Source organism: Micropterus dolomieu, linkage group LG18 (assembly GCF_021292245.1).
Source record: "Micropterus dolomieu isolate WLL.071019.BEF.003 ecotype Adirondacks linkage group LG18, ASM2129224v1, whole genome shotgun sequence".
Classification (NCBI taxonomy): Eukaryota; Metazoa; Chordata; class Actinopteri; order Centrarchiformes; family Centrarchidae; genus Micropterus; species Micropterus dolomieu.
The window spans coordinates 11,096,140-11,116,114 of record NC_060167.1 but is presented as its reverse complement, the minus strand read 5'-3'; the positions used below and the strand labels follow the sequence as shown (position 1 = coordinate 11,116,114).

Below are 19,975 nucleotides of genomic sequence, written 5' to 3'. Positions count from 1 at the left end.
CCCCCCCCCCCCCCCCCCCCCCCCCAGAGCACAAAGAGGGGGCAGACTGGAGGAAAGCGGTGCCCAGTTACACCCAGTCCAGCAGCACCATGGACTTCCGCACATGGAGCTCTCTTCCCCGCGATGACAGCCTGGAGCCACTGCCCCTTAACTGGGAGATGGCTTACACTGAGACTGGCATGGTTTACTTCATAGAGTAAGTGAAAGACACACCTCATAGGAACTTGCGACCATTTAGTGCTAAAACGATTACCCAACCAAGTAAAAAAAGCTAAGCATTTTTACAGCAATTTATCAAATAAAAATGCAGCCATTTGTAGGTCCATCCTCTTCCAATATGAAGCTTTACAGCTTTTCTAGACCTTGTATAATTATAGTTTACAGTTATAAACAAAGTCCATTTGGGTTTTTTAACTGTTCAAAACAAGCTATTCAAAGAGGACACCTTAGACACTAAGGGTCTAAACATTTTTTTAAAATAATCAGTAGATTCATTGATAATGAAAATTATTATTACATTTCTTTACGCACTATATATATTTTGCATTTTAGTGAATCGATTCTATTGTTATGTCTATATGTTGTGGCCAAAGACTGGTAGCCTGTTGCCAGAAACTGTTAAAAACACATCAGTGAGCCACAGCATGGTTAAAAAGTTCCTTCATTACCATGAACGTGTGAGACCTAAATACACTGGGCGGCTGCCATAAATACAGTATTAATCTGCAGAGAAAAATAGTCCCCGACAAATGCAAATTACTGCTCTATTCATGGGATTTGATGGCAATAAGAAAAATATAGAATAAAAAAGCTGTAACAGTAAGCTACAGGTAATTATGAGAGTAGCCTACCAGGTGTAGTACAGTCTATATACTGGATGATGACAATTTAAATTTAGAAACTTTGGTAACTTACAATTTAATGTTGTTACTTGTTGTTAATTATGTCATCTTACAACTGCAGCAGGGAATGTTGCAAGATGTGATGTTAAAAATGAAAGTCTTGTTTGTAGATCTGATGTCATACAGCATTGTATTTATTGCTATCCCCTTTATTCATAATTAAACACAGATAAATGTCTCAGTTCACTAAGTATTTAATCAGCCCAATACTAGGGTTAGTTTCTGACTTGTTTTTCATACATTCATTTTATGCTTAAGTCAAAAATAGGAAATGAATAAACAGGCCACTGACCGAATTTGTCCAATTTGTTCCTTACTTCTTTGTGTGTTGCACTTGATAGCCTTTGCAGCAAATACAATAGGGCGATGGTGCTACCTGATTTAAAGTAATAAATATGAGCTTGAACATCAAGTGTTTTTTGTTGGGGTTTTTTCCGTATTTTGGAAAAATGGCACATTAAAAGTCTTCACTTGTGTGAACAGATAAACTATTACAAGAAACACGGAGTATAATGTCGCTCCCCATGGATACAGTGAGTTAGACTGTGGGCAGCAACATGAGCCCCGTTTTACATTTGTTAACAGTTAATGTTTTACTTTGTACCATTCAATGTACTGACAACTACTGCATCTCTGTATTATTAGAAGTACTGTAGTACTGTAGAAACCTTAAAAATCAGGATTCTCAGGAGAGTTCTGAAGCATTCCCATTCCTATCCCAGTTATACACATTCAGTGAATTACAGTATATGCTGCAAACTGACCCTTTTAAATCGGGTACCTCTATCGCCCAGGTAGGCCTATTTGCTGAAAGTTTATCAAGTTCAAGACACGAAGAAGTCAGTAAATTGCTGGTTACATAATATATCAAAATCAAAAATTTTTTTATTTCCTGTTTTTTACTTGAGCATAAAATTGAAGTATAAGTAAAAGTTTTTTGTGTTGGATGAATAACAAAAAGTTTTTTCATTTTCCAATTTTGGATTCCCAATTGAATATGAAAGAAAGAACAATACACAGATTCTTCTTTGCTTAACCAATCAATACTTTGATTTTAGAACAGTCAATTACAAAAACCTCTCTCAGAGGCCTGTATGGGGGTACGTGTGTGTGTTGGCGGGGGGGGGGGGGGGGGGGGGGGGGGGGGGGGGGGGGCGGGGGGGGCCAAGCCTGTGTGTTTTATTCATATTTGGCTCTAAGCCACTTGTCTCTGAGGATTTTAAAAGACCATTGTGATTTTCCTCCTGATTACACACCCCAGTTGTTTAACACATTTGAGGATAAACGAGTTTGTCATGTTTCACATTCAGAGGGTTTTTTCTCCCCCCCTGAAAAGGGCACCTAACCATGAACATGATAATGCGACAGCTGAATGTAAACCAATGGATCAGATGTTTGTTGATGAATCCAGTAACCCTTGTGCACGAGAGCATATTACACAGGAGAATACGGTCGTTTTTCTTTTGTGGCACATCCTTTTGATGGCTACTTGAGCCTCAGCACCGATTTCTCTGCTGGCACAGGTCTTTATTGTTGATATTTACTGGCTGCTCTCTGTGCTCCACAGTCACAATACTAAGACGACCACATGGTTAGACCCCCGCTTGGCAAAGAAGGCAAAACCCCCAGAGAAGTGTGAGGATGGAGGTATGTGGACTGCACTACTCAGCTGATCTACTCAAGCATTCAATCATTCCATGAACTACTGCACCATGTATTTACATAAGGGCATACCTCTATTGTATATGCCACATTACATAATCCATCACTTTAACACATTTTTCAAATAACCAACCATAGTGAAATATGAGAAGATGTGTATCTTTTCTCTGAAATGACTTGTCACCTACACATAAGAGTAACCCTAAGCATCCCTGTCATGTGGCCTCATTTACTGGAAATCTAGAGCTGGGCTCTACTTTAAGGAATTCCAAGCAAGCCTTGGTATCTCCAGGATGCTAATGTGGACTTAAGTGCAGGCAGAAACAGAGAGTGGCGTGGCTGAAAGAGTTGGACCCTTCCAGCTGGGTTTTAATGGATTTTTACAGGCGGACAGAAAGCCAGTTGGTATGTTGCTTCTTGAAAAGCAACTCCAAGCTCTCTCTTGCGTGAAGAGCTCTTTTCTTTCTCTCTCTCTCTCTCAGTCTCTCTCTCTCTTCTCTCCCTCTGCCTAAAATGTTCATCAGGGCATGACGTACATCAGCCATTCCAGCCGGCCTGCTTGTTGAAACCACAGAAATGTTCACTAAATTATTATAGGCTATTTTCATGGCTACTTTCTTATGTTAAATGTGCCAGTCAAGGGAAAATAATACACTGGTAACTACTGCTGTATCTCACAACCATGTTGAATGGGTTACAACTCCCAGATGATTGTCTCTAAAAACTGTGCCTGCTCTTCCTCTTCCTCCTTCCACTCTGTTATCTTTATGTGTGCTGCGTATTTGCATCTTCCCACAACACAATGCTCACCATTTTCGTTTTGCAGAGTTACCTTACGGCTGGGAGGAAATTGACGATCCACAGTACGGCACATACTACGTTGAGTAAGTTTTTATTGATTTATTGATGCGTGTAATTTTGAAGCAGTCCAACTGCCATCACAAGCGGTGCAAATTGTTATATCACACTTGTTCCTTGCAGATGCACACAACACACAAATGCATTTCACCAGAGTGATCGGAGCACAAGTGCATATTACATTGCTTACTGTACATTAGCAGTGGACCAGCATAAATCAATACTGTCTAAAAATAATGGATAATAATAATAAATAATGGATCCAGCACACGGCTCATTTTGTTCATCTCAGATGAGGAGAACAGTTGAAGGTTCTGATCAGGATTTTCCCATTGTTTGTCAGTGGGTGGCAAAATGAAACTCTGCGGGTAACATTGCAGTGACCTGTATGGGAACACAACGCTGATTGTGCTCTCACTGTGCTCTGCCAGTGTTTGTGTAAGAAGCATGTGTATAGAATGTGTGTCTGTGTATGTCTATGTCTCTGCATAATGTTTGTATATTTTTCTGTGTGCAAAATGTGTTTTTGTGCTCACCACCCCAGCAGGAAATCAGTGGAACACAGTCGTTGTAACAGCAGTAGAGAGAAGTGGGGAGATTTTCAACTAGAATGCATGGAGGGGGTAGAGTGGGGGCTGGAAGGAGAGGTAGCAATCTGTTGTGATGAAAAGAAAATGGGAACGCTCACGTTGTTATATTGCTCAGGCTACAGAAGGATCCCTCCTAGGTAGAGGTGACATGAGACAGAAACTTGCAATGTTTGGACAAGGAGAGTCAATGGCATATAGATGGAGCTTGTAGCTTCCAGTGTTTTAGCTTGAAATGGGCTCACTATGAAACAATGGTTGTACTTCTTATGCCAGGGGCACAACAGGCTGTTTACCTTGTTGTAGAGGAACAGGATGTTGCTGGCAGTTGGGGGGTTCATTTCCTACAGTATATTAAATTGCTAAAAGCCATAGTAGTTTCCTTACATAAAGAAGAGCCTAGGCAGCATTTACTATATGTGTGCTGTGTTTATGAATGTATTTATAATGGTGCCACTATAACATCCCCCTATTTGAAAATCATGGTTCCTTTAATAGGAATGTGCATACATAATTTATTGCAGAAAAATGGTGCAGTGAGCTCAATAAGTCAGAGGTGTGTGTGTGTGTGTGTGTGTGTGTGTGTGTGTGTGTGTGTGTGTGTAGAAGTCTCTTCTCTTAAATCTGAGCCTGTTTATGTTGCAGCCACATCAACCAGAAAACCCAGTTCGAGAACCCAGTCCTTGAGGCAAAGAAGAAGTTGAGCCAGGAGACAGCTGCAATCCAACAAGCCACAGCAGCACCTTCCCAAGGTAACAACAGCACTGTAGAACATGTCCCCCTCTTCATCTTCCTCTCTATTTGGATTGTTTAGAGAAAAAAATTAATTCAGTGTGCCATAACTGCAGAGGAGCAAAGGATGCACAGAATTTAATGTAGCACACATGGAAACCTGCAACTGCCACATTGCTGCTCTAACATGGGACAGAGAATTTTAAAAACATCATGAGCTATTGCAGCCAGTTTTCTGGATTTGAACGTCTCTCTCAGGTTTAGACATGCAAAAACATGTTCTATAATTACTTCCACCAACTTTCTAACGTCATTGTCTGTCTGGGTAAAAACAAAACCACAAGAAATTCCAGAAGTTCTTAATCTCTCTGTTGCTGCTCTTTGTATGCTCATTCTTCCCTTATTGTGATCATATTAATTGACCTAGTGTTTTATTACTTCACTATTATGTATAATATTTTTTTTTAAAAACTGAGGAGTTCATGCTTTATTGGAGTTGTGCAACATTTTCACTGAGCTTATTCTATTTCTGTACTCACTGTAAATCACTCTGGACATGAGCATCAGCTAAATGTCTAAAATATAATTGTAGTTTAATTAGTTTGGCTTATGCTCTGTACAGAGGCCAACCCTTTCATCACAGCCAGTGTCATGTGATAAATATGTTTTCTGGGAATAGAAAGCAGCTGGAACGTCATTGTTTAATGCAAGGTAAGCTGAACGTGTCGACCTTCAAGAAGCCTCAAACAATAATAGATTGTCACAAGTAGCCTTTTTTCCCTGGTTTGCGTTTTGTTTTGGACATTGCTGCAGTAAGTATGTAGGTTGACAAGAAATGTTTATCCTGCAATATACATTATGAAGTATGTTTTCATTACAGTGGACATTTAAAAGATAGAGTGCTGTAGCAGTGGAGAAAGAAAGGCTCCTAGCCCTGGCCAGGTTTTAGGGAGTTAGAGAGGGAATGCAGGGGAGGAGGCCGGCTTTTAGCGGCGCATGTGGCAACAGCTGGTGGAACAGCACATCAGAGAGGCCAAGCATAAACAGACGTTTCTCTGCTCAGGTGTGTGGGGACTGAGGAAACCGCCATCTCACTCCTGATTACTGATTACACAACTTAGTGAGCTGTCTGATGGATGCTATGATGAAACCAAAGCATCATCAGTCGACGGTTACCCCTCAGGCTACAATTCAGATTTTTACTGAGAATCCAAGGGAGTTTTTTTATCATGGGAATTAGTACTATTAAAACACAAAAAAGCATATAAATAAATACAGGCACCCGTATAAATGAATCCATTTGTGGTGAAATAATCCAATAAATTATTAAATCTCATCAAATTGTTTTTAAATGTTATTTCATCATTTTCATTTTACGTTTTCTTGATGTTACATATTCCATTATAGTGCTTTTATTCAAAAATGCCCCCCTTTTAACACTTATATACAGGCGTTGCTGAAGCTAAACCTGCAAAAGAGACTCTGCTGTGGTTCTTGTCTGCCAGCCAACATAGCAGGCTTTGTGTCCACATGTTTTCAATGTCTGCTTTGCTCTGATAAGTTGTCTACATTGTATACATGGTACTTTCCCTGTTAGTCAACCCTTGGCCTTGCAACGACAGTTGTTTTAAATTCTGCTGTTCCAGGTGCATTGTTGAAAATAGCAGCAGCTGTTGCTCCATTGATGTAGTAAGAAAGATGTCTTCCTAATTATGCTGAATAATGTCACTAGAGACTTACAACGCAATTGAGTCACACATGAGAAATCAAAAACCATGGCTGTTTGATGCGGTGGATCTGATGGTTTTGTCTGCCTCTGGCTTTCAAAGTCTGCCCACAAACACTGGCACAGAGATCTTCCTTGGACTCTCCCACACAAGTACAGACTCGCACACGCAGGTCTCACTTCCTCCCTCTGTTTCATTCTCCCTCCATTACCTCTGTCTGTTTCTTTACACACAAACGTGCAGTCAAATGTTTATTTCAGCACTCAGTGGGGGGAAGAAGAAAAAACATTCCATGTTGAGTTTATCAAGCAATTTGAATGTAATTATGTAAACGAGCTTTGCTGGATCCATGCAATAATGTGGACATCTGGAGTCCACACTGTAATAACTTCACTCATTCACAGGCGCTCATGTCTGCAGTGGATGTTTATGACTGCTGAACCATTTGATAATGTGGAAGTGCCTGCATTTAAATTCTTCACACATGCCCACAGTTCTAGTGTTTTTAAAACTGATGGGAATGGGAGGGAAAATGTGCTCTTTCTACCTTCTAGCCCAACTAGGAAGCTGCTGTTGAAAACTAGACATGGAAATGAGCACATTGTGACTGGAAGTCACTGTCCAATCACCATGTGCAGCAGAAAGAGATAAAGAGGTAGAATGCAGCTTTAGATTTACATACACAGCAGTTGTTTTCAGGTGAGGCATACATTGATGCAGTCTTCTACAATCCAATTTTAGCTGCAAACCTCAAAAGTCGCGTAAAAGTGACAAGTGTAAATTTAGCCAAAGGGCACCTTTTCAAGCATGATTCATAACCTATGACATGTGTCACATGCTTTCATCCTTTTACTCTATGCTGAACTACTTGCCTTAGAGGATAAGGTTGGTGATATTCTATTTTCTTAATGTCAACAAATGCCATTAAAAGATCTAAACCAACAATAAATTGATTCTAGTATTTTGTGTAGATAACACAATCATTTATTCCTCTATGGCATAGGGTTCCATTGTTGAAAAAAACATCAGTAAAGTACATTTTTATACTGGGTGACATGCTCCTTAATTATTAAGAACACTTGCACTATAGTTTATTTTGAGTTGGTCCCCCATACACAGTGGCATAAATACTCACTAGTGCAACAACTGTGGCTGAAAATAGTCCCCAACAAATGCACTTTTTCCCCTGTTTGAGCAATTCTTGCTAAAGACTACAATGCCGGGTTATTTTAGGAATTGTCTTCTCTCCTCTTTCATAAATAAAACTATGACTTTGACAGATCTGCATTTTCAGTAGGATTGAATGGGCTTGGGAAGACAGACTGAAGAGTTGCTGTTGGTTTTGGTCTTTTAATGGAATTTGTTGACAATAAGAAAAACATATGATAATGTCAGCCTTATTCTTTAACTATTGTTGGTGAATATTTTCACAAACTCTAAATGAGAGGTTAGTCTTAATACATTTTAGTTAGCATGGTGCCTGTGAAATTCTCTTTCAGCAGTGTTGTTTTTTCGTCAGAGAAGTCAACTACTAGTTATGTATGACCAGAATTACTGTGAAAAAATTATTTAAACTAATGTTAATTTCATGTTATCATATTTTTTTAAACATAAGGAACATTCTTGGGCATATTTTAATAATAAAATACATTTATTGTTGAGACACAAATATGATAAGTAAAGTAAAAAAAATACTAGTAAGTTTCTTACTGCGTGTTTATCTTTCAGGTAGGATTGTTTTGCTGCAGTTCATTCAACATTAAGTATATGGAAACTGATTCTTTTTTTCTTTAAAAAAAACTAACCATTCTAAATGTATAATAATATTTCTGGCATACCACATCACCACATCTCAATATACAGCACAGCTGTTTGAATGTGCATCATTTGTCCACGGCTGACTTCAGTTTTACTGTTTTGTTCGAAGCTAAAATGAAGCACAGGCCAGAGACCATCAGGCAGCAAGGAAAAAATGGTGTGTTCATGATCTAAAGTGCTGATACCACAGTAATGCCAGATAGGGAAGCTGCTCAGTTTAATGCAGTGTGACCCTGACACTTGGTTATCTAGTGTATTGCGTATGCCACAGCCAAGCTGCTAGTCCATATTGATGTTGCCACTGACCTTAAGTTGTTCCTTACTCAAGTTATAAAAAGTCTACACTGACATACCTCTTTTATTCTGAGTCACTGACTGCAGTAGGACGGGGATACAAGAGGACATTGTGCTAAATTGGACCCTGTCACAGGTTATATATATCACTGTTCTGCTCTGTAGTTTTGTAATAGGAGGAAGCACATAACATTAACATTTTATTTCGTTTTATCTGTCTGTTTGTGCTTCTTTCTCAGTAGGGTTTACAAAACGTCCCTGTTGATGGGTTTATCTAGTTTAGGCATGTACATCATGTCTGTTAATTAGAAGTGACTAATCACTATGTTGATCCTCAGCACATAATGCGAATAATTGACATTCATTGCAGACATGGAAGAATTTTGCTGTCTTTAAAAAGGGATATGAATTTCTTAATCAGTGTTGCTCTGTTTGATGTTGAGCTCTTTTTGGAGATTTCATTTGATAAATCTTGTCATTCACTTAAGCTTTCTTTTGATAGTACACCTCCGTCTCCACCCCCATTTTATACACACACATGCTCACAAGTACATTTTGTTTGCAGGTAAGGGAGGCACATTTGGCTTCACTGCAGACCCCAGCCAACTAAAGGGAGAGCTGTACCACACAGCGCTGAAGAAGAGCTCCCAGGGATTTGGATTCACCATCATCGGAGGTGACCGCACAGATGAGTTTCTGCAGGTGAAAAACGTGCTCAGCGATGGCCCTGCTGCCCACGACAACAAGATGGCGTCTGGTGAGCAAAATCTCTGTAAATCACACCCACTATTTTAAGAGTCACCACAGAAGTGGACAAGATAGAAAGGGCACTCCTGTTCAGATAAACACTAAAATCTCATTTAGCTGGCTGGAAGATCTATGAATTTATAACTGCTATTTTCTACGATATTTCAGAATATCTGCGCTACTACAATGCACCTGGAGGTATTCATTTTACCTTTGTAGTGTTCACTTAACCTAACACTGTACCACGAGTTCAACAAAGCAATAACTACAACTCTAGCTCTGTCAAGGGCATAGTTTTATAGCAGACAGTCTGATTATGGTGGGTGTGAAACCATCTAGCATCTTTGTGGTTAAGTTTCTGATCTTGCCATTGCCTTGCGGCTGTCTACATGTACCAGCAGCTGTGAGCTCTGTGCATGTGTGAGTGTGTGATGGTTACGATGTGACAGAAATCTACACCCGTCTCCCCTCCGTGTAGTTGTGGCAGAGAGTGCCGTTCAGGTCTGTTCAACAATGAGGCTAGTGAAGGAGGGACAGGAATAAAGTAGGAATGAATGGTAGACTGAAGATAAAAGGGAAGGGAAGAGGTGCAGGGAGCTGCCAAAATGAAAATATGAAAGAGCAGTGAAGAGGAAAGGGACATTTTAGAGGAAAGATCCATCTGACAAAGGAAGGAGTAAGTGCTTTCCAAAGAATTGTAGAGAAGTGATGTCTAGATTAAATTCCAGAAGAGAAACTCCCCATGTCACTTGCTTTCTTTTCTCCCTCTGTTTTAGGGGATGTGATTGTTGAGATTAACGGAACGTCTGTCCTGGGGAAAACCCATCCAGAGGTAGTGCTGATGTTCCAGTCCATTCCCATCAACCAGTATGTGGACATGGTTCTTTGCCGTGGTTACCCACTTCCTCCAGATGTGGATCTAGACAGCGACGACCCTCTTCCACCTCCACCTCCCCCACCCCCACCGGCCACCCAGCCCCAGCAGGCCCTGCACGGTGGAGAGGTGGTGACAGCTGTGCCCCTCATCAACGGACAGCCGCTGCTCGTGAAAGGCGACGTCCTCCATGGCTCCTCTCAGGAGCTCCACTATGTCACTACGGATGCCAGTGGTCGGCCCGTCGTGGCGGCCATGCCCAACGGGAGGCAGGGGGAGAGGGGAGAGGTGGCCACAGGGATGCTGCAGCCAGAGCTGGTGAGCGTGCCGCTGGTCAAGGGGCCCGGAGGATTCGGGTTTGCCATTGCTGACTGCCCGCTGGGCCAGAAGGTGAAGATGATCCTGGATGCTCAGTGGTGCCGTGGCCTGCAGAAAGGAGATGTCATTAAGGAGATCAACAGGCAAAATGTCCAAACGCTGAGCCATGCCCAAGTGGTGGACATTCTCAAAGACTTACCAGTGGGCAGCGAGGTCAACGTCCTAGTGCTGCGAGGAGGTGAGAGATTGAAAGAAAACTACATATTTGTATATGTCTGTCCATGTCCATCTGACTATCTCACTTACTGTCATCCTATCAATCTGTCTGTCTATCTAACTGGCAGACTGAATGGCATGTTGTTTCTCTCTCTGTCTGTGAATCTGTGTCTTCCTCCTATCCTTCTATCCATCCTTTATTCATGTAATGCTTCAATGTCCTCTTGTGTATGACGTAATTTGCTGTCAATACAACATTCAACAGTGCCAATGGGAGGTGAGGTCAGCGTGCTGATACTGACAGGAGGTGAGGTGGTGTTGCAGCTGGTTGGGGGGCATTGACTGACACATTGTTGTTCTGTAGATGCCTGGGTGATGCCACTGTCTGCTGTCTGAATATGGTCACCACAAACATAAACTTCTGCCTTGTTAGCTAAATAGACCCTCTTACACCTCTGTAGCTGTTACATACAATGATCAAACCGACTGAACAATATTTCTTGATCACATATAACTTTTACATTTACAAACTGTACATCTGAAGCGGTTCTCGAGCACTCCCCCTGTGTGTCTCCACTCAGCCCCGCCTGTGTTTATGATGACTCCCGTTGAGGAGTGATGCAGTCTGTTACAAGTCTTAAAGCGGGAATTACATAAGTGTGGGGCTCTGCTTGATTCCAAGGGAGAGAGGGTGAAGGGTAGGCACCCTTCATATGTCTCCTACATCATCTCCAGTCGCCCCAGGGATTCACTGCTTAAGTTGATGAACCCTGGATTGGCTTTGATCATCAGCAGAGTGCAGGGTATTTCTGCATGCCTCTACATCCATGGCCCTTTAAAGAGTCATGACTAAATATCTATAGAGGGAAGGTCCCAAGGAGCCTCCTCCCCATAGCTGTGCCCCAACCCTCCTCTCTCTTCTCCCAAACACCCACACTACTCTTCCTCACTGCTGTGCCACCATCACCATATCCTACTCTCGCATGGCCCCACAGTCAAAACAGAGCTGGGCTCAGCCTTACCAAGCCTCCCCAATTGAAGAGCTAATGCCAGCTTCAACCCTTATTAGACAACGGCCTTTGGCTTGGAAGAGGGTCCATTTGTGTGTGTGTGTGTGTGTGTGTGTGTGTGTGGGGATAGGTGTATGTGTGGCCATCAGTTAACAGAAGAAGAACAGGGCTTAGAGAAAAGATGGGAGGATAAGAGTGGTATGTTTCAGGTGAGCGCATAGCGCACTTGTCTTATTTCATGCCTTTGATGACTGTGATGTTGGACTGGGAATTTCACAGTGAAGCGGAAAAATGCTGCCTTTTACATCAGGCTCCATTAACCCCTCATCAAGCCAAGTGTTAGTTTAGCCCCACAGGGCTGTAGGCTCCAGAGGAGTGTCTGTTAATCCAGTTAATGTAGGGAGTTGAGGGGAGGGGAGGAGGGGGCTTTAAGAGATGATCTGTGGGGAACAATCTGAGCGCTTGAAATGCACCGTGTGGGTGTACTGTACAGCGAACAGAAAGAACGAAGAGAATTATCAGTCATTGAATTACACGCATGAATCTCCATCGCTCTCACCTGCTTCCTTAGCCTTGCATTGGGCTTTCACCATGTAGTCAGCACTCCAGCACATGTACTACCTTTAAATTCCCTATGTATCTTTAATCGCACATGGATGTATATTCCCTAATGGAGCATTCTTTAGTGAGTACACCTCTCAAGTTTAGAGCAGCTCTTTGGTTTATTTTTATGCTCACTGCTACTGTTTCTCAGTCAGAGAGGCAGTGCCATCTGGTGGACGGTGGTTTAGTGATTGTCGTTGTTCTAAAGCAGATCTGTATTTCTTACCAAATTCCTATCTATGTCTCTCCATAGGTCAAACATCCCCTGTGAAGAGTCTAAAGCCTGTGAGTAAAAACATATATTTCCCTATTTCTTCACTTTTGTTTCCCCATGGGGACTCATCCCTCAATTTAATTGCAAAGCTTTTTGTCCTTTAGCTTAACAAGTAAGCCTCTGTTGCATCGCATTAAATGATAGCAATAAATTTGAATATTGATTATGTTTCTGGGCGCCTCCTTTTGTTTGCTCTGAAAAAGGGTCTTAATTACTTCCTTTCAGTATTCATATTCTTAGGGCTATTGTCAGGGGATTGCAATGGTAATGAAGCATGGATGAGCCTCTTTAGATATGGTGGTATTATTAATACAACAGTTTTAGATAAAGAAGTTGCCCTTTCTGCTTGAATAGGCCTGTCACAGCCACAGAGAAATCTTTAGTTTTTCCAGTGGATTTTATATTAAATTCAAATTCCATTGCAAAACAATCAGATGAATGCAAAGTGAAAACAGTCTATATCAAAATGAAAGAAAGAAAGAATGTGAGAGCCAGTGAAGTGACCTTTATTGCTTTTGGTAATTTATCACCATTAGATGATCCGGCACTTGTCTGGGATAATGAGCTGTAGAGACTATCAATAAAATGTGTGATGTCCGTCATAGGTGAATAGCAAAGGATCTAATGTGATCTAATAAAACTCTAAAATTAAAGTTGTAATTATGTTGTAAATGATAATACTTATACGTGTGTATATGTTGATGGCATATTTCTTTCTTTTCAGAGACAGGAAATGACGGCCAGTACAGAGACTCTGGACGGTATCACAGACACAGCCCCCCAGGCCCTGCCTTACCACTCCAACACAAGCACCCTGCGCTCCACCGACTCCCCCAAACGAGACTCCACAGAGATGTACCTGAAGTCAAAAGCCCTGCTGGAAAGCAGACGTAAGTGTGGACCAACACATCATCAGTTGTTTCATCAAGTTGTTTTAAACTTATGTCCAAGTCAGTATGAAATCTTGATGCCTTACTCAATAGTGATAAATTATTACTCATCCACAGAGCCTCACACCAAAGACATAGATGTTTTTCTAAAGAGAGACATTGAAACAGGCTTTGGCTTTCGTGTTCTGGGAGGAGAAGGTCCACAGCAGCCAGTAAGTATATATGACATTCTCCATATTTTAAGTATCTTAATCGAACAATTATACTATAAAGATTTGTAAAAAAAGCTGTTGATGTAGAACTCCAAAGTTATAGAATTTTCTAGCTCTCATAAAGGAGGAGGAATAATTATTAGAATTTCTATTTCCTCAAAGGACAGTTTTTCATAATACTAACCCTATATCAGAATGTCTTTCCACAGGTGTACATTGGGGCCATTGTTCCCAACGGAGCTGCCGAGCAGGATGGTCGTCTGAGAGCAGGAGATGAGCTTATTGGCATTGATGGTGTGATGGTTAAAGGCCGTTCGCACAAGCAGGTGCTGGATCTGATGACTAATGCTGCCCGTAATGGTCAAGTCATGTTGACTGTACGCAGGAAGGTCATCTACAGAGGTGAGTAACAATCAGAACAACACCGGACAAAATGTAGATGCATCTACTTAAATAATAATCTGACACGTTCATATTAAGAAGCCCAATGTCCTGAGAAAAATCCACACACAGGAGATACACAGGAGGTGATTCATTTTATATTTTGACAGAAACAGGAGCAGTTTGATGGTTAGAAATAGATGTATGTGCTAAAAATAGATTATGTAGTTATCTTGAGCACACATAGCTGCCCAAAGAAACGAGCACAGCTCACAAAAACTCAGAAACAAAAACAGTTTGAGCACTGGGCATGCTGTTTGTTTACTTCAAGTGAACTCTTGTAATGATCTTGAGGATCGCCACCTCAGCTATGTATCTAGGGAATTAGAGGCCTTGCAACCACTGTTAACATCTATATTCTGTAGATTATACTGCTCCACTGTGATTTTGTTTTTAATATTCGGTTACAACAAGACACCACTTTATTACTTTTATTTGCATATTTCTTGTACATGAACACACAAACTCCAGCCCGTTGTGTTACAAAACCCTCAGGAATGCGCACACACACACACAAATACATTAGCATCTGTATCCTTTCAGACGCGACAGAGGAAGAGGCTCAGGAAATGGCTCCAGTGCTGATGAACGGTTCTCCCAAACTACCTCGCCTACCCATGCCCAGCGCTCTGGACCACGAGTCTTTTGACATCACACTCCACCGCAAAGACACTGAGGGCTTTGGCTTTGTCATCCTCACCTCTAAGAGTAAACCGCCGCATGGAGGTGAGAGTCTAGTCTCTCAAATCCTAGTAGATTTATAGATGGAAAAGAATGTCTCAAAAGGGTTAGAGTTTAATGTTTTGGTTCTTTCTTGTTTCATGGCAAGATATAATATAGAAAGTTTGTAGCTGTTTGGTATAAACTAGAAAGTCATGTGGATTTGAACACTCTGAAGTATCACTAAGGAGGAGGATTTCTGTTAGCTGCTTTGTATTTAACGCTATAATCCAATTTAAAGAGACAGAATAAACGCCAATGCAAGGAGTGGTGTGTTTCCCTTCTGTAGCTGATACATGCTGTCAATCTTTGCATCCAAAAATCAAGACATGAAACGGATGTTAGTTAAACCAGAACAAAGCAATTTTGCTGGACAATGGGGTTACCATAATGATGGCTTTCTAGATATATTTCGAGGTCTTTATACAATGGTCACTCTATCTGGGTCTTAATGTCTAATTTCTCTTCGTATCTGCTATTTCAGTTATTCCACACAAAATTGGCCGAATCATTGAAGGCAGTCCCACCGACCGCTGTGGTCTGCTGCACGTCGGAGATCGTATCTCAGCGGTCAACGGACGCTCCATCATTGAGCTCTCTCACAATGACATTGTTCAGCTTATCAAGGATGCCGGCAATGTTGTCACCCTCACTGTGGTTCCTGAGGATGGTGAGTATTTCTGTGTGCCCACATCTGCATTTATTATAGTAGTATCTTGGTCTTGTGATCAATCCAATGTTTAAACTTTATTGTCCGCAAGGGGAAAATTAGTTTTGCAGCCAGGTGGTCAAAGCAATCAACCATGCACCCCTTTTCCTCTGAAAGAACTGAATGAATGAAAATAAAAAATTGTCACTGTAATGCTTGTGCATTTAGTTGAATGTCTATGTCTAATAATAATGCTTAATATATAAAGGCTAAAAAAATTCAGGTTGTTAAAGAGAATTAACTGATTAACTTTTTTAGCTTAAAATAAATATGAAATTTCTTGTAGAATGATTTTTATACATGGGCATTTTTACACTGATCACTGTAATATCAAAATTTATTTTAGAATACAAGGGCCCGCCATCTGGAGCCAGTTCAGCTAAACAGAGTCCAGCTCTTCAGCACAGAGCCATGGGGCAAAGGTCAGCACTACAGGAGGAACGGTAAGGATCACTCACATACAAAACAGAACTTTCAGTCACCAGGCGAAAAGGGCCTTTCAGCTCTATAACTATACTCCGACTACTCTGACTCTACACTTACTAGTGACCCAGTGCACGGCTGTCACTGCTGTCACGGCTGTCACGGCAGTACCCAATAGAAGTTAATTAATGGAGACCTATTGTGCTTTTCTATATTTTATGACTTATCTACAATGTTACAATGTTGGATGTTGATGTTAAACTTGGCCAAAGCTTCAAATAATGAGGTAAAATTATTTAAAAGAAATCCCTGTGAGCCAAAACCTCAGATTTCCTCCTGTTTTGAACACTCTGTTTTGAACAGCTTTTTCTACCAACGATGACACACGGAGCTAGACCAAAGGGGTAAACCACAGTTGGAATAGTGAAGCCGACCAAAGCCTGCATGGTTCCACATAGACCCAAAAATGACGTCAAAACCCTCCCGTCGCACATGAGAGATGTAACCGTATTGCTTAGATTATATAGTCTCAGTGAATCTAAAAAAAATATTTGGCCATAAGTGATGACAGTTGGTGTTTGGCAGGTGAGCCTCGTAGGTGGGCTGATTAAACAGTGACGATCCGAGTCAGACAAACACACTGCAGGTCTTGGCCAATCAGAAGACAGTGGGCTTTGGGGGCAGGGGCAGACAGACAGAGGCTGAAATGAATGCTTACATGAAAGGCCAGTATAAGACAGAAAATTGTTTTTTTGAACTTGGAATCATGCAAAGCTGCTATAAAGGAGTCACAGAACTACAATATAGGACTGGAAATACAGTATAATCTTGTCCCCCATTCACTGTTGGGACTCCTATTTACTGCTCCCACTCCCACCAGTCTGAGGAGGATGTACAGGAAATGCAACATGATCCTCCTCTAGAATTTAACATAAATCACATCATAGCATGGTTATGGTGATATTAATACAAAGAAATAATTGTGTGTGTGTGTGTGTGTGTGTGTGTGTGTGTGTGCGCGTGCGCGCGTGCGCACAACAAAGACAGTGGTGTAATATACATAAGTGTCTGTGTAATACTGTGTGCATTGAAGACCATATATAGTACAAATTATAATATCAAAGTATGAAGAAAGCAGCCCTCTCCTATTTCATATCCAGCATTAAATTAGATTTTAAGTTTTGCATAATGGCTTTTTATGTTTGTGGCCTGCAGCATGCTGTTTACAACATGTATTACTGAAGAAATGCATCTGCTGTTTGTTTTAGTTATAACATGGACATGGAAGAGAAAAGAGAGGGAGTCAACTGGTCTGATCACAAAACTGTTCCACTTAGTGAGCAGGGAACACTGTGTGTGACAGGACCCAACCAGGTGAGACTAATCCTCTTATTCCTTCCACTATATATTGTCTTAGCAACTATCGGAAGGTTAAAGCTGCTCAGGGAACAAGTTTTCACATAATAGGTATATAAGCTCCAATCAATATATACATATATATGTATATGTTTGTGCATGTGTGGGTGAATGTTGCTGTTGCATGTGTGTTTGTGTGTATTAATACATAGATGAATAGCATAGATAGACCGATACTTTATTCGTCCCTGAGCAAAAGCTGCAGCAGCAGCAGTTTACTTAACGACTGAGTGCTGTCTTTATGCTGTGTAGGGTTGTCTGACAGTGGAGTTAGAGAGGGGTCCCAGGGGCTTTGGATTTAGTCTACGAGGGGGAACAGAGTACAACATGGGCCTGTACATCCTGAGACTTGCTGAGGATGGACCTGCTCAGCTGGACGGAAGGATCCATGTGAGTGCTCCATTATAACGTTAATGGGTTTTTTTTTTATCTTTAAAAAAGATCATATCAACGCTGAACTGGGGAAGACTGGTTTTTGATAGTAAGAAAGCAGGATGTGGGATAATGAATGTGCTTAGAGTATTTCATTCAAATTACCATATCAGATTATGAGATATCTTGTGTGCACTAGCTAAAGGAAAGCTCATGGACATTATACAAATGAATGCAATGAATATCCACACAAATGTCATGGGCATTTAGCCAGGAATGTTGAGATGTCTCGCTTTTTGGTCTCAAATGGACCAAATGACTGACCGACAGATATCGCCATTCACAGGGCCTTCAGCTAACGCAAAACTTGATTATATAAAAGTCAGTGCATTCTTGGTATCCTCATTTTGTTTCACTCAATATTGTTAGATACAGTTTGGTATGCTATTATATAGACAATTACATTGTTGAAATCTAATTCTGCACATTTACTAGTTTATGAAGGAGAGAGGTAAATCAGAAAAAGATCAGGTGCCGTGTGCTCAATGCACTAGAGATTAAACTAATGAATGTATTTCAACAACTGCCAGTTACATTGTTGAGGGTTTAATGCTGCAGATTCTTTCAGCTACAATATGTTTGCAGTTTGTTTTGTTTCCACTTAGCAAAGTAATTCAAGTTATCTACACAGCAAATAGAAAGAGTTGGCAGATGGATATTTTCCAGTTTTGATTTTGTTCTTGTTTGTTGTTTGTTTGTTCTTTATTATTTCTAGATTTCTATCGTATTTGTTTCTTACCTACTGTATGTCCTTGTGTGTCTATCTATCTATCCATCTATCCATCCATGTCAGCAAGCATCCATCTTTTATCGTCCTTAAGTGTGACACTGACCATTTCCGGGAAGGTCACCCTGTAAATGACACTTTTTTTAGTCTAAGAGGTTCAGCCAAATTAGAATTCCCCCACGGGGATGAAATTATCACATTATTATTATTAGGATGAGAGGGGATATGGTGCAGCAAGGGAACTGAATAAAACCTCAGAGCGGGAATCAATGTTAGGCTTGCCAGACTATGATCTCTGGGCATGACTTTGCCTATCCAAGGGTGGAGAGAAATGTCAACACTGATTACATCGTAACAGACTGACATGTTTACACATTTTATTCTGAGTTATTTTGTCATCTCCAATAATAGAGGGTACCTCCAGGGAATTACAGGAATGTGTGTGTGTGTGTGTGTGTGTGTTGGGGGGGGCGGCAGCATGAAATTTAGATTTTTTGATTATCCATGTTTGTGTGTAAGCATAGCGCTTCTGTGTGTTTAAGTAGAAGTACATACGCTAAGCTTTGATAGATGTGCTTCTGTTTTAATAATTACATTTTCTGTGTTACTGACAGGTTGGAGATGAGATAGTGGAAATTAACGGGGAGGCGGCACGCGGCATTTCCCATACACGGGCTATTGACCTGATCCAGGCTGGAGGAAACAAAGTGGTACTGTTGCTGAGACCTGGTGCAGGACTGGCTCAAGATGGCAGTAAGTAGTGTATGCGCACAATTTATTTAGTGATAGTTTCAACATACAATACAGAGACCAATTAAAGTTTTCAAAAGTTTACCATTTTATATGGACTGCCTTTGTGCCTAAAAATTGTCAACTTTAGTACTTAGTTGACTAAATGACATTTACAAATTAAATTGACTGTGTTTCAAATGAACAGATTTATAAATGACATGCAATCATTTGTAGCTTATGAGGAATATTTTTCAGTATTGTAAACTCCTCAAAGGAATAACTTGGGAAATATGCTTATTCACTTTTTGCAGAATTAGACAAAAAGATTGATTTCATTCTCATATCTGTCTGTTAAATATGAAACTACAGACAGCAGCATATTCGTTTCGCTTAGCATTAAGAGGGAAAGCAATAGAAACAGTTAGCCTGGCTCTGTCCCAAGGTTAAAAAAAAGCACTCCTAAAGTTCTCAAATTAACATGTTATATCATCTTCACCAAAGTGTAATAATGAAAATCTGCCGCTTCACAGTGGTTATGTGCCAGCCAGACTATTACTTAGCTAGGAGCAGTGACTTCCTGGAGGCTTTCTAGAAAAAGACCCACTGTAATACTACAACATTTTTATACATTTTAATTCACTTTTACGTATT

At 40.8% G+C, this 19,975-nt stretch overlaps 1 protein-coding gene across 3 annotated transcripts in view; it reads left to right on the top strand.

Annotated features, from left to right (window-relative positions):
* Nucleotides 1-19,975, top strand: part of LOC123956675 (membrane-associated guanylate kinase, WW and PDZ domain-containing protein 3) — a 123,321-nt gene that overhangs the window by 99,385 nt on the left and 3,961 nt on the right. For 2 of the 3 annotated variants that reach the window (XM_046029035.1, XM_046029038.1), the window contains exons 5-20: nucleotides 28-196; nucleotides 2,470-2,549; nucleotides 3,391-3,448; nucleotides 4,655-4,761; nucleotides 9,146-9,337; nucleotides 10,104-10,757; nucleotides 12,602-12,633; nucleotides 13,347-13,512; nucleotides 13,630-13,724; nucleotides 13,919-14,126; nucleotides 14,709-14,891; nucleotides 15,370-15,555; nucleotides 15,941-16,037; nucleotides 17,286-17,391; nucleotides 17,686-17,823; nucleotides 19,207-19,345. In XM_046029035.1, the coding sequence (XP_045884991.1) occupies nucleotides 28-196; nucleotides 2,470-2,549; nucleotides 3,391-3,448; nucleotides 4,655-4,761; nucleotides 9,146-9,337; nucleotides 10,104-10,757; nucleotides 12,602-12,633; nucleotides 13,347-13,512; nucleotides 13,630-13,724; nucleotides 13,919-14,126; nucleotides 14,709-14,891; nucleotides 15,370-15,555; nucleotides 15,941-16,037; nucleotides 17,286-17,391; nucleotides 17,686-17,823; nucleotides 19,207-19,345 (2,610 nt within the window). The remainder of the gene's footprint in view (nucleotides 1-27; nucleotides 197-2,469; nucleotides 2,550-3,390; nucleotides 3,449-4,654; nucleotides 4,762-9,145; nucleotides 9,338-10,103; nucleotides 10,758-12,601; nucleotides 12,634-13,346; nucleotides 13,513-13,629; nucleotides 13,725-13,918; nucleotides 14,127-14,708; nucleotides 14,892-15,369; nucleotides 15,556-15,940; nucleotides 16,038-17,285; nucleotides 17,392-17,685; nucleotides 17,824-19,206; nucleotides 19,346-19,975) is intronic. The other variant, XM_046029036.1, reaches the window with a different exon arrangement.